At 35.7% G+C, this 14,040-nt stretch overlaps 1 protein-coding gene across 13 annotated transcripts in view; it reads right to left on the bottom strand.

Moving 5' to 3' along the window:
* Window positions 1-896: 896 nt before the first annotated feature.
* Window positions 897-14,040, bottom strand: part of PBRM1 (polybromo 1) — a 2,726,611-nt gene continuing 2,713,467 nt past the window's right edge. For all 13 annotated transcript variants that reach the window (XM_044078866.1, XM_044078877.1, XM_044078870.1 and 10 more), the window contains one exon: window positions 897-1,206. In XM_044078866.1, the coding sequence (XP_043934801.1) occupies window positions 1,034-1,206 (173 nt within the window). In that variant the 3' untranslated portion in view covers window positions 897-1,033. The remainder of the gene's footprint in view (window positions 1,207-14,040) is intronic.

Raw genomic sequence — 14,040 nt, forward strand, 5'->3', positions numbered from 1 at the left:
GCCTAGACATACAGTAAGGCCTTACTATGTTTAATTCTGTTGGCTACCAAAATCAATTATAGAAAATGGAAATTAAAGTCTAAACCAACTGTTTTAAAACTGAATATTATAACAGAGATGACAGAACTGGAAGATGAATATTTAGAAAAGGGAAGGTGCAAATTACATAGAAATAAATGGAAATTGTGGGAACAAAACATGCAGAATAATGTTGAGGAGAAGTGAGGTTTAAGGGAAGGCAGGAATTCAGGAATTTATGTGAGTGATGAAAGTTACAAAGAAGAAAATATATGTGATGTAGAATGTGTATAAATGGAACAAATGTTGATATGGTTTGTTTTCATTCTGTAAATGTATGACTGCCCATGTCTTAAGTAATAATTTAATAAAGGTGTTTAAAAATATAAATTCACTCCATCAGACATGTCTTGCCACTTAATAGTCTTAGTACTGCTTCTCCCAGATTCACTTACTCTTTCTTTTGTAGATAACTCCCTATACCAAATACACAAGGTGTTGTCCCTGCCCTTATCACTGTGTTACTAAATTAAACTAATCTTACACTAACAGGTTTCTATGAATACTTTACTCCACCAATGTACAATAAAGTTGTGTGAACTGGAGATAAGCAACTAACAAATTTTCCTACGCTAACATAAGGAAGACACTCACTTATAAACTGTTAAACTAGTAACTTGTCTTTTTCTACCAGTAAATTAATGTCTTTACCTGTCAAGTTTATGTTCAGCTGAGGTGTGATATGAATATTTACAGTAGGTAGATACTACACAATGAAAGGATAATGTAAAGCAAAACAGGGAATACAGCAAGACAGTCTTCAATGAAAATCAAAATATCTCTATTCAATACTTGCAACAAATGAAGTGAGACACAAACACTTATTAAAAAGTTTACTTTAAAAAGGGACATTATAATACACAGACACGTTAAAAATGACCATTTGAAATTAACCAAGTTCCTAAAACACACAAACTTCAGCATGTACACCAATTAAATCAGTAAATGTTTGTGATCAAACACTTTCAATATTGTAAGCGTGACGAATGTTGAGTGTGTCCCGCAACATTAAATCTCGAAGTCTCCATAGAGCATCGGTCATAGTGGTATGGGCTCCTTTACTCTTCAGCCAGTGTGATGGCAGGCGGCTCTCTTGTTCTTTTGTTAGGTGAACATCTCGTCTACGTGCTGCAAATGTAGAGAACAATACTGTGTTACTTCATGCAGCAGAATGGAAAAGCTCCGCATAGTACAATGTAGAAACAAAATAAAACTGTAGTTCAGAAAAAAGTAAAAGAAGCTGGGGGTTAGGAAGATCGGTAAAGAAATATACATGCAGCGGTGCATGCCATACATGCACAAAATGCACTCAGCTTATCTACCTTCTCAACCCTTGCCTTAACCTGTCAGGTAGTAGCTGGAAGATCAGTAAAGAAATACACATGCAGCGGTACATGCCATACATGCACAAAATGCACTCAGCTTATCTACCTTCTCAACCCTTGCCTTAACCTGTCAGGTAGTAGCTGGAAGATCAGTAAAGAAATATACATGCAGTGGTACATGCCATACATGCACAAAATGCACTCAGCTTATCTACCTTCTCAACCCTTGCCTTAACCTGTCAGGTAGTAGCTGGAAGATCAGTAATGAAATATACATGCAGCGGTACATGCCATGCATGCACAAAATGCACTCAGCTTATCTACCTTCTCAACCCTTGCCTTAACCTGTCAGGTAGTAGCTTTCACAGAAAATTACTTGAACTCCCAGTGCCTCCTCACAAGCAGGGCTGAGGGTTGCAACTAGTGGAAAATATTTTATGCAGTGGGGAATATGAAAAAAAGTAAATGTCCGCCAAGTAAAGATGTACAACCTCAGAAAACACACCAAGTCTGATAAACTGTAAGCAAGTTTACTAAAATGAACAGAGCAGAAAATAACAGGGAGTGGGTCCATTCTAAACAGTCATTTGATGTGACAAAGGCAAACAGACTGACAATATGAATTAAAACAGAACAAGAGGAAAGATAAGAGCGTAACACTGATTAACTGGGCAGTTTATTTTTACTTCCCCTACTACTTTCGGACAGCAAGGAGATGCTGTTTTGTAGCTACATTTCCAGTTTCCATTCCGGGCATGAAGGCGGCTTGAAGAAACTGAAAAGAAGATGGAGGCAGCGAGTGTTTGTGCTGGCGAGTGGCAAGAGGAGGACAGTTTGCAGAAGGAAACAGAGTCGGAAAATGGTGGTTTGCAGAGTGGCACCGAAGGTGAAGGATCAGTTGAATTACTGAGGAAGGAGGAGGTAGCTGAAGTGAAGGAGGATGGTGGAATGAAGGTTATTGAACCTTTGTAAGATTCCGAGTACTTGTCCCAAAAAGATCTGTTCTCTGGGTCTAGGTTGGTGTGTGTAGTTATAACTCTCTAATCGGGAGGGTTGCGGGATAATTATTTAAAAGAAATGGTAATACACAGCGAACGGAGAGTGAAGCAGTGGCATCATGGGGATGTTATGGACAGGATTCAGAAAGAAGAGGTGAGAGAACTTGTAGAAGAAAAAGTCGAATGCATCAATGGTGAAAGAAGGCAAAAAGCAAGGAGGAGGAAGAGAGGTCCCAAAGAAAAAGCAGTGTGTTAGCAGTAAAAAAAAAAAAAGGAAGTAAGGATAGCTATGAAGAGGATGAAGAACGAAAAGGCTGTTGATCCAGATGACATACCTGTGGAAGCATGGAGGTGTTTAGGTGACATGGCAATGGAGTTTTTAACTAGATTGCTTAATGAAATCTTGGAAAGTGAGAGGATGCCTGAGGAATGGAGAAAAAGTGTTTTGGTACCGATTTTTAAGAATAAGGGTGATGTGCAGAGTTGTAGTAACTACAGAGGGATTAAACTGATCAGTCACAGCATTAAGTTATGGGAAAGAGTAGTGGAAGCTAGGTTAAGAAGGGAAGTGATGATTAGTGATCAGCAGTATGGTTTCATGCCAGGAAAGAGCACTACAGATGCAATGTTTGCTCTGAGAGTGTTGATGGAGAAGTAGAGAGAAGGTCAGAAAGAGTTGCATTGTGTCTTTGTGGATTTAGAGAAAGCACATGACAGGGTGCCTAGAGAGGAGTTGTGGTATTGTATGAGGAAGTCGGGAGTGTCAGAGAAGTATTTAAGAGTGGTACAGGATATGTACAAGGGTAGTGTGACAGCGGTGAGGTCTGCGGTGGGAATGACGGATGCATTTAAGATGGAGGTGGGATTACATCAAGGATCAGCTCTGAGCCCTTTCTTATTTGTAATGGTGACAGACAGGTTGACAGACGAGATCAGACAGGAGTCCCCGTGGACTATGATGTTTGCAGATGACATTGTGATCTGTAGTGAGAGTAGGGAACAGGTGGAGGAGACCCTGGAGAGGTGGAGATATGCTCTAGAGAGAAGAGGAATGAAGGTCAGCAGGACTAAGACAGAATATATGTGTGTGAATGAGAGTAAGGATAGAGGAATGGTGAGGATGCAGGGAGTAGAGGTGGCGAAGGTGGATGAGTTTAAGTACTTGGGATCAACAGTTCAGAGTAATGGTGAGTGTGGAAGAGAGGTGAAGAAGCGAGTACAGGCAGGATGGAGTGGGTGGAGAAGTGTGTCAGGAGTGATTTGTGACAGACGAGTACCTGTAAGAGTGAAAGGGAAGGTCTACAAGAGGGTAGTGAGACCAGCTATGTTATATGGGTTGGAGACAGTGGCACTGACAAAAAGGCAGGAGTCAGAGCTTGACGTGGCAGAGTTGAAGATGTTAAGATTTGCACTGGGTGTGACGAGGATGGACAGGATTAGGAATAAGTATATTAGAGGGTCAGCCCAGGTTGGGAGGTTTGGAGACAAAGCAAGATTACCTTGGTTTGGACATGTGCAGAGTATATTGGGAAAAAGATGCTAAGGATGAAGCTGCCCGGTAACAGGAAAAGAGGGAGGCCTAAGATAAGGTTTATGGATGTGGTGAGAGAGGACATGCAGGTGGTTGGTGTGACAGAGCAAGATGCAGAGGACAGGAAGAAATGGAAACAGTTGATCTGCTATGGTAACCCCTAACAGGAGCAGCCGAAAGAAGAAACAGTAAAAAAGAAAAAGAACTAGAAAGATACAAGGTATTGAACACAGCATTACCTAATGAGGTAAGAGCTTTCATTCATATCAATAGACTTACTGTGATAATATATTGGAGACTGGACAATACATGGAATGTTTTTTTTTTTTTTAGAAAGATTTGAAAAAAGGAAGAATGTAGTCTGTGGAATTGTTATGTGGTACAAACTTTTCACAGAGCAACAAAAAAAGGACTGCTATACAATTTCAAACTGAAGCAGATAAGGAAGCATTAAAAGACTATTTTAAGAATGATTTCTAAAGATGTGTTGGACATTACTAAAGTATATGATGAAAGAGGGCTATGGACTGGGGGATGAGATTGTGGGATAATTCTGAGGATGGAAAATGACAATATTGTGCATATCCCAAGTGTAATAAATGTGGAGGGAAATGGAGGATATGTAATATATAATGGACAGCTGAAAACTTGCTTTTTTATGGAACAAATGATCATTTAATAAGCAATTGTGATAAAAGAAGATGTTTTGTTTGTGAGGAAGTGAGAGAAAGCAAAGAAATGTGATTTGAAGTGTAAAAACTGTAGGAAAATGGGACATGATTCAAACTGATGAACCTTTGCATGCTGAACAAAAAGAACAGAGGCAAGAACATGTGCATGATACAAAAAATAATCTAAAAAATGAGTATGAAATGCAGGATATTGTGCAAAAAGAAGATAAAAACAGGATGATAAAGAAAATAAAAATATGAAGAACTATCACTGCTAGAAACAAGTGAAGAGGAAGATAGCAGTTGGAAAACAGTAAGTAAAAAAAAGTTCAATAGGGAGGAGGGTGAGAGGAAGAGAAACGTTAAAAGTGTGATTAAAGAAAATAAAAAATAACAGTTAAGATGGGAAATAATAAAATTAGAAGAATCTGAAGGTTTTATCAATAAATGTTAACAGCATAAAAATGTTGAAAGAAACCTAAGTGTTGTAGAATGGTGTATGCTACTCGACATGCATGTAATAATTTCAGAAGATACTAGAATTTTGACGGAAAATTTATGGCCTGGGAATATTGTATGGAACATGGGGAAAGATTACATGTTCAGGAATTACTGTGCTATGTACTGAAATGGTTAAAATTTTAGACTATATCTTACTTGAGTTGGGTAGAATAACAGTGATGGATATAAGATATAAAACAGATATGTAGAGAATCATTGCAATACATTCATACATCACGAAAAAGGGAAGAGAAGAAATGTTTAACAAAATCCTAAATTATGTAGCAGTGAATATGTACATAGTAGGAGATTTTAATTCTGATTTAAGGAAAAGGAAAAAAGAAGGGAATGATGTGAATATGAAATATTCAAAAGCGGAAAACTGTATATGGGACAGTGTACATTGGACTTGGAAAGGAGATAAAAACAGATTGATTTTATAATATCTGATACTTTAAAAAATATAGAAAAAGGAACAGAGGAAACAGATTTCTCAGATCATTTGGCTATATGGGCAATAGTAAAAGAAATAGTAGTATATGTAAGGATAGGTAAAGCTATTAAAAGATTAAATGAAGATTTAGCTGAAGAGTAAAGAAATGAAATGGATAGATTACGGGAAGATCATGTAGAAATGAGATTATTTTATGAAAAATGGACTGATGGGTGATTAAGTTTTAAGGGAAATATAAAAGTGCTTTTTAACGTGTTAGATAAAAAGAATGAAAGAAGAAATATAGGCCAAGTACGACAGTATTTAGAGACGTATAAGAAATAATTTTTATGGAAAGAAGGAGCTGTATGAGATGAATCAAGAAATGATAAAGAAAACATTATATCGGCAAATATACTTTTTACAAGGAAAAAAGGAAGTGGCTCTATATTTGAGTAAAATGGTGAGAGAAATGACTAATAAGAAAACCAGAAAACAATGAAGGAGAAAAAGTAAATACACAAGAAAAATATCTGAAGGAATAGAAGAATGCTTAAAAATACATTCAAGAAGACAGAGACTAAAGAGAGGCAAATATGAGAGGTAAGAAAATGAAGCAAAGAAGAAAATGAGATTATGGAAAAAATAGAAGTATAGGAAAAGTTGGCAAAATATTGAAAGATATAGATATGGAGAAAGCTACAGGAAGAGATGGAATGGAATACCATCTGTATTATAATATGAAAGAATGGCAAAAGGAATATTTTGCAGAAGCACTGAATAAATGGTTAGAAAAAGGGATAACAAGGAAATATGCATGGGGTCATGAAATTCATATGGAAGAAAAGGAAGATATTAGGAATTGGAGACCAACAGTATGAAATAATACGGATTATAAATTCTTCATGAAAATAATAGGGAAAAGGTTAGGGAAGGATGTGGCTAGGTTGATGGAGCTTACGATTTTTGGAAAAAAAGGAAAGGAAGTCATGATTTACTGTGGATATTAAGAGAGTTAATAGATATTATAAATAAAGTGGAAACCAAAATATTAGTTGGAGACATGAATAAAGCGTTTGATAAAATACAATATGAGAAACTGTGGAGTATATTAAAATATTATAAGTGACAAAATAAAGTTACAAGATCAACATATGAAAACATTATAAAAATATTTTAAATGGATGATTAAGTAAAGAAATAAAAATAGAATGTTGAATAAAACAAGGTTGCCCTGCAAGTAGCATGTTATTTGCATTAGCTATGAATGTGATTGCAACAGCAATAGAGAGTTGGAAGTTGCAAGGTATAGAATAATAGAATATATGTTCTAGTTATTCTTACTTATGCAAGATGATATGGTGTTAATCACTAAGAATAAGAGATGGCTGGAACATGAAATTAGGAAATTAAGTAAGTATTTGAGTATGATTGGTCTAAGCAGTAAATTTTTTTTAGGTGAATTAAAAGACATTTATTTTAATAGCGAAGAAGTAGATATTCTAGGAATAACATCTCGGCTTAATATAACGGAGGAAATACAATGGAAAAGATTGATGCAAAAACAAAGAAATATGTATGTTTTGGAGCTCATATAGATTATCATATAAAAAGGTATATTTAATGAACTCTATTTTGATAGGCAAGACTGCCTATTACATGATTCCACTTAAGTATGAAAAAGAATTGCTACGGATTTTATTTTCATTTATATGGGGGATAAGATTAAATCCTGTGAGCAGAGAAGTCCTGTATGTGAAGCAAGAAGAAAAAAGATTAGGATTAATAAATCTGAGAGTTCATGCAGCTTTGCAGAATCTACATAAAGCACTATAGAGAATAAAAGAAGAAAATAAAAGTATAAGTGCTATATTGAAAAATAAGTATAAATATGTATGGGAAAGTCTAAGATGTGGAAATAGATGAAACAACAATGTTAACAGCAAGATTAAAGAATATGAAAACAAGACATTATTATGGAAATTAAAAACAGAAAATGTACAAAAGAACAGAAAAGACTGGTATGAAAATGTAATGAGGGAATGTTACTATAGTTATACTTGGAAAACACTGGATAATGAGAAAAGAAAGGCAATTAAAATAAAGTGGAGCAAAAATGTATGAATGTAAAGATTTTATGCGGAGGTTAATGACAAGTAAACTGCCTGCTAAAGCAAATATGCCTTATAAAAAGGTTCAGGAGAGGGTATGTAACTATTCTGGAGAAACAAATGATGGAACATGTTTTTCTGAATTGCATAACAGTGTAAGAATTGTGGGAACAATTATATGAAACTAATGTATTAAAAGATTCAAAAATTGTGAAAGATTTAAACATGAATATGATACAGGATGGATATTATGGTTATAAGAAACCAAAAGAAGTGAAAGATAAGTTATTTTATGTTTTGTGGGTCATATGGAATGAAACATTAAATGAGATAAAGTGTAATGGAAAATGGATACTGGCTGAAATTTTGAAAAAGATAGTTTTTTGTTGTGGAATAAAGAGTGGGTGAAGTAAACGAATTATATGATGTTACACGATGATGAAATAGATGTAAGCAATTGTAAGTAATGTATATATTGTATAGAATATAAATAGTGTATATAATTTGGCATAAATAATGAACCGCTACTCTTTGGAGGACTCTCTGTGAGGTGATCAGTAGGTGACACCATAGGGCAATTACCAGTTAATGAATCTAAGATGGAGGCTATGAGTGGACATGAGATGGAGGAGGAGAAAATGGAGCCTGTAATTCAGAAGGAAAAAGAGGTTTTCGCAGTGAATATCACTGGCATCAGGGGATCTGGGTCATTCTGTTTTACACAAAATAACAGATGAAGGAGAACCAGAAGAATTGGAGGTGCATGCAGTGGATTGCGGTAATGGACAAAATATTTTTCAGTGAGGAGATGACAGAAAATAGAGAAGGATGCTGTAAACAGTACAAATACAAAGGGGGACACATCTGACCAGTGCAGTAACTGGTTCTATGGACATGCTGCGTGTGTTGGGCTGGAGAAAGATGGATCACAGTGTGCTAAACAGGGAGACACTGACAGCAATTTTTCCAGTAGCAGGTTCCAGAGAAAGAATGTAGGAAGAAATTGATGTGCAGGTACAAAGACAGACCAGAACTGTTGAGAATTGAAGGAAAAAATCTGTAGTAAGGGTGACAACATGTATGAACTGCAATTAAACAGGTACTGTGTTTTCTAACAATGTTGTTATGCCCTTACGATTTAGTCTGTCTGACATTAGGTTATTAATACACATAGGAATTGAAACTTTCTGTGAACTAATTTGAAACATTTGCATTAGCAGGAAAATTTGCTAATGAATGTGAAGTTATATATTTTCTTGGAAGGTCTACATTTATTAAAATTTAAATGTACAGTTAAAAATAAAACTGTTGTTACAATGTAGAAGTGAGATAAAAGAAAATTAATTAAAATTCTTTACTCTAAGCTTATGTCAGGATGTGCATGATATTACAAAAGGTGCGGATGACAGAAAAGTAAAAACTGGAAAATGGGAAGTTTATGTACAAAAGGTTAAAAGCAGACAAGTTGCAGCACGTGCCTAATGTGACAGTAATACATGGGGGGGGGGCAGTCAAAAGCATGTTTTTTTCCTTGTGGGAACAAATTACATTTAAACCAAGGGTGTATAAAAAGAAGGTGTGGACAGCTTGGACATTCGAGAATTAACAGTAAGCTATGTTGTAGAGAAAGTGGAAGTGAGGAGCATCTTTGGCTTGATAGTCCACTGATTAATGAAGACAGACAATATGAGGAAAATGAAGGGGAAGAACAAGTCTTATGAAAGGAAAGGGTAGAACAGAATGATGAAAGGGTGGGAACAGATTGAGGACCTACAAGTTCAAAATACAAAAAAAAGGTACACTACATGAAAAAGAAACACTTAGAGGTGAAAACAAGTTTGGGGTATTAGAAATAGAGGAAGAGGAAAAAAATGGAGATGGGAGCTCAGAGTCGGAAAAAAGGTGGAAAGCTCTACTGGGTGAAGGGTTAGAAAGAGAAAAAAGAGGCCTAAAGGTGAACTAAAAAAAGATGAAATAGGGAAAGGGTATAGGTATAGTACCACTGAATTTTAATAGCATGAAAAGTGATGTTAGAATAATGATGGCACTCGAATAGTGTGAAAAATCAGATACAGAGATAATTTAATTACTTGAAATAAGATGTACAGATAAAAGGAAAAGGGTGGAATCTAAGATGATATGGAAAAGAAAAGGGGTGCAGGCTATACGGAGTGCTACAGGTTCAAGTATTCAGTATTATTAAAAATGAAGAGATTAAAATATTAGATATAATGGTGCTGGTGGTAGGGAGAGTTTAATGTGTGATGTAAGAAAGGAGCAAATGTTAGTAGCAATGTATATATGTATATAATGTAATGTATGCATATATAAATATAAATGAAAGAAAAAAGTTTTGAGTAAATTCAAAATTATGTGATAGTAAATATGTCTATTATGGTGATAGACTAATTGTAAATTAAGAAACGAGAACGAAAAAATAAGATGTTAAAATGTTAAGAGAAGTTATAAATAATGATAGGTTAAAAATAGTTAATTAAAACAGATACTGATTAAATATTGTTTACAGAGAACATGAAAGAAATAAAAGACGGAATTAGAGAAGCAAAGTTATCAGCACACAGGGCTGTACGGGCAATAATAGGAGAGAATGAAAACATAATAAAAGAAGGGAAAGGGTTAAAAAGACTGGCAGGAATAGAATGCCTTAAAGAAAGTGGACAGGTGTGGGAAGCTCATATAACAATGAGCCAGTTTATGGCAGTGGTGGATGGAACATAAAGAAACATTTTAAAATATACTTAAAATGAGAGTGTTATCAATAGAAGAAGGAAAAAAATATGTATAAACAAAAAGAAATTTGACAAAGAATTGTACAGAATGGGGCAGGGGAAGTCTTGAAGAAAAGAAATTACATAAAAGAAACTATAAAAATAATTAAAAAATGGAAAGCACGATATTTAGACTAAAGTACTACCTGAAAGGGAGAAAAGTTATGTCCCCATTCTTAGATAAGAAACTGATATATGACAGAAATTAATGTAACGAGGGAAGAAAAAGGACAGCTAAAATATTAAGATGAAATTATGGACATACTTCAAAGGTATGTACAAGATATGTAACAAAAAAAGAATGCAATAGGGGTGTGTGATGTCCCCTCACTGGGCCAGTAATCAAGGAGTCTGAATCCTCACCACTGGCACTGGACAGGGACATTCATTTGGAATGCAAATGGATACACTGGATATTTCTAGATGCAGACCTCTCTGCATCAAGCACAATTTCCCTTAATAGCACACAGGGAACACAGTTAGCCCAGGGTCTGTATTTCTTTATATCTGTCTCCTTCCAGGTCCCCAATAAGACTCTCCATTGGCTCAACTACAGGGTTAAGCCTCAGTGAAGTGTCCAAGCCAAGTCCTCCAGGACCCTCTCTGTGAAAGCAATGCTCCATGTCCCTGCTCCAAGTAGCTGACACACACTGAGATTTGATTTCTCACACACACACACACACACACACACACACACACACACACCTGGGAAAGACCGACACAGATTTACCTGCTGTACCTCCTCCTACTCAGAGTATAAGGTAGTTATCACTGCCACCAGACACTCCACAATCAGCTGCTCTAAGCACCTTAAAGGGTGTCCAATTATACTGTGTAATATTAATACAAATTGAAGTAGCTGACCAAGACAGCTAGTGTCGCCAAATACAAGCACTCTCAAAGGTTACATACTTTCTAAAAGGACTAGCGACAGTACACATTTTAAATATATTTAATAATAAAAGGGCATGAAAATATTGAATATGTATATTTACAGCCTCCACATTAGGGGATTTTGGTGAATGGCATTTACGATGTAATTCTGTTTGACGGCTAAACATAGACTTGTTAAAAAAGATAATACTACGAAATGTATTTGAAAAATACAAAGGTATGTGGATGGGTGAGGGGTAAAAACAGGAAAACAGAAATAAAAGGGTTGGAAGAGAGGGCATATGAAAGCAAAATAATGATGTAGAAATGTGATATAAATGAAGTGTAAATGTAAAAGTGGAAAGTAGAGGAAAAATAGTATAACATTTATGAAAGCAAACGATTATACTGATCATGTGGAAAAGGGGGTGAATAAAAGAAAGCAATAAGGAAAAGGCAGGAAAAGCTTTAATCTTTTTTTGAAGCCAGTGATTTTCTGTGAAGTTTACTACTTCAAAAACTGCCAGTAAAAAGGACCATGAAATATAAAATGATAGAAAAAGAATGTGTAGTAGTTGTAACACTAGAGGGACATCACAATGTTGTCATTTAGATTGTAAGAAAAATGAAGATTTCTGGACATTATTCAAAATGTTTATGACTGGAAAGTATTTACAACATTGATACAGATATTGTGCTGTAAGAGAAATACAAGGTTGGGAGTGAAAACATTTGAAAAATGGGATAAAATTGTATCCATTGTATCCAGTATAAAAAATAAATATGGACATAGGAAAGAAAGAGATTTGATATGGTGCAATATTTATGCAAAACTGAAAGCAAAATTAATCAATACAAAAAAGTCAACCCCCCCAAAGATATTCCAAAGGAAATACAGACAAAGGCATCCAGATATGGAAACCTTCACAATAAAGAAAATATCACAAAGAGGGAATGTAGAAAGGATTAGTAAAGCAGAAGTTAAAAAAAAAATAGCAGCTGAATTACGGAATACCTGCAAAGTGAAGGATTTGGTATAGAAGGTCTAACAGGTTAAATCACAGCATGATAGGACGAGTCCCCGAAGTAGAGAGAAACAGGAAGGTCAGGAGAAATATGAACTTTGGAAAGAAGGAGAGCTTTAATATGGTGTAATATTTATGCAAAGTAGAAGATTAGTAATGGAGAAGTTAAAGAAATAGAAACTGAGGTTATGAAGTACCTGCTAACTGAAGGATTCAGTGTAGAAAATCAAACTCAAAAAGCACAACAGCAGGACAGAGCAACAGACATCAAAATTAAGGAGAAACCAGTGGAATGGGAGGCAACTGGTCAGTTGCTACATGAAGATATTTTGGAGCCCTTCACAGGACACCAGTATAAACATTCACTTGAAGCTGGACAGCAAAGGAAGGAACAGGAAACTGTGGCAACTCTGACACAGTCAATGTTGAGGAGTGATAGGCCAGTGAGTTCCCACATGACAGAGCAACGGATGACGTAGGATGAAATGGAAAGGAATGTGCCACAGGAAGATGCTATAGAACTTTCTATAGAATGCCCGCAGGAAATGCAGAACAAAAATGTGCCCTCAGTTTAGAAGAAAATGAGCTAAAAGAAAAGTTTCTGATTTAATATAGACATATTAAGATCAATTGAAAGAAATAGACTGCAGAAGGTCAATAAAACCCAAAAAGTCAGAAGTTTGGTAAAAAAAAATGAACACAGTAATTAGGACTGTGCATAAAGATCCATGCAATATAACAGAAGTAAACAGGATATATTACTGTGCAGCTAAATTAATAACAGATAAAATTATACCACAAAAACACAGGATAGTGAGGGAAAGGAAGGGGAGAAATCGAATACCATCACAGAAGTACTGAATAGAGAAAACTATAAAGCAATTAAGACAAGTGTCACTGTTAGAAGAGTATAGAACAGGGAACAAATCAACAAAAATACTGAAAGATAGACGGGATAAAAGCAATGCACAGTATTATAACGGATCAAGATTTATCATGCACCATCACAAATAATAAACTTAAAATATCAGCAAAGGCAGAAAAACTTAGAAGATACACAGATAAACCAGATGGAGTATCTAACTTATGGTTAAAGGCATTAACATCTTTGCACGAAGATTTAGCCATGAGTAAGAAAGTATAATTGTGTACACTTACCATAAATGTAGATGTTCGAGTGTATTCACTGTTGCAGTCATCACATTTGGGTAGATTCCCAAAGCTAAGGATGGGAGGAGGAATTTAGATAGCATTAGGACCAGCTATAAGGTCTTGCAAGACTGCAGTGTCAAAACCAGCTCTGGATTTAGAGAAAATTGGCAAATGGTAATGCTTGGTGAAAATATGTACAGAACTCCAGGTAGCAGCTTCTAGGATGTCCCTGGTAGGGTCACCTCTGAGAAAGGCTGTAGAGGTAGATGCAGCCCTAGTAGAATGTGGTCTTATCCCCTGTGGGATAGGTTTTCCATGGTGTTTATAGCAGAAATGAATGCAATGGCCTATCCATTTAGAAATGTTTTGCTTTGAAATGGGCTTCCCCTCTGCCCCTGCAGCAAATGCCACCAGTAGCTGTTCAGATTTTCTGAGAGGTTTAGTCCTGTACAAGTAATATCTAAGTGGTCTGTGCATGTCCATGGAGTGCAGTATACATTCCCCTTTGTTCTGTGGATTAGAAAAGAAGGTTGGCAAATGAATGGAGTGATTA

Source organism: Protopterus annectens, chromosome 7.part1, assembly GCF_019279795.1.
Source record: "Protopterus annectens isolate FY-2018-M chromosome 7.part1, PAN1.0, whole genome shotgun sequence".
NCBI classification, from domain to species: Eukaryota; Metazoa; Chordata; order Ceratodontiformes; family Protopteridae; genus Protopterus; species Protopterus annectens.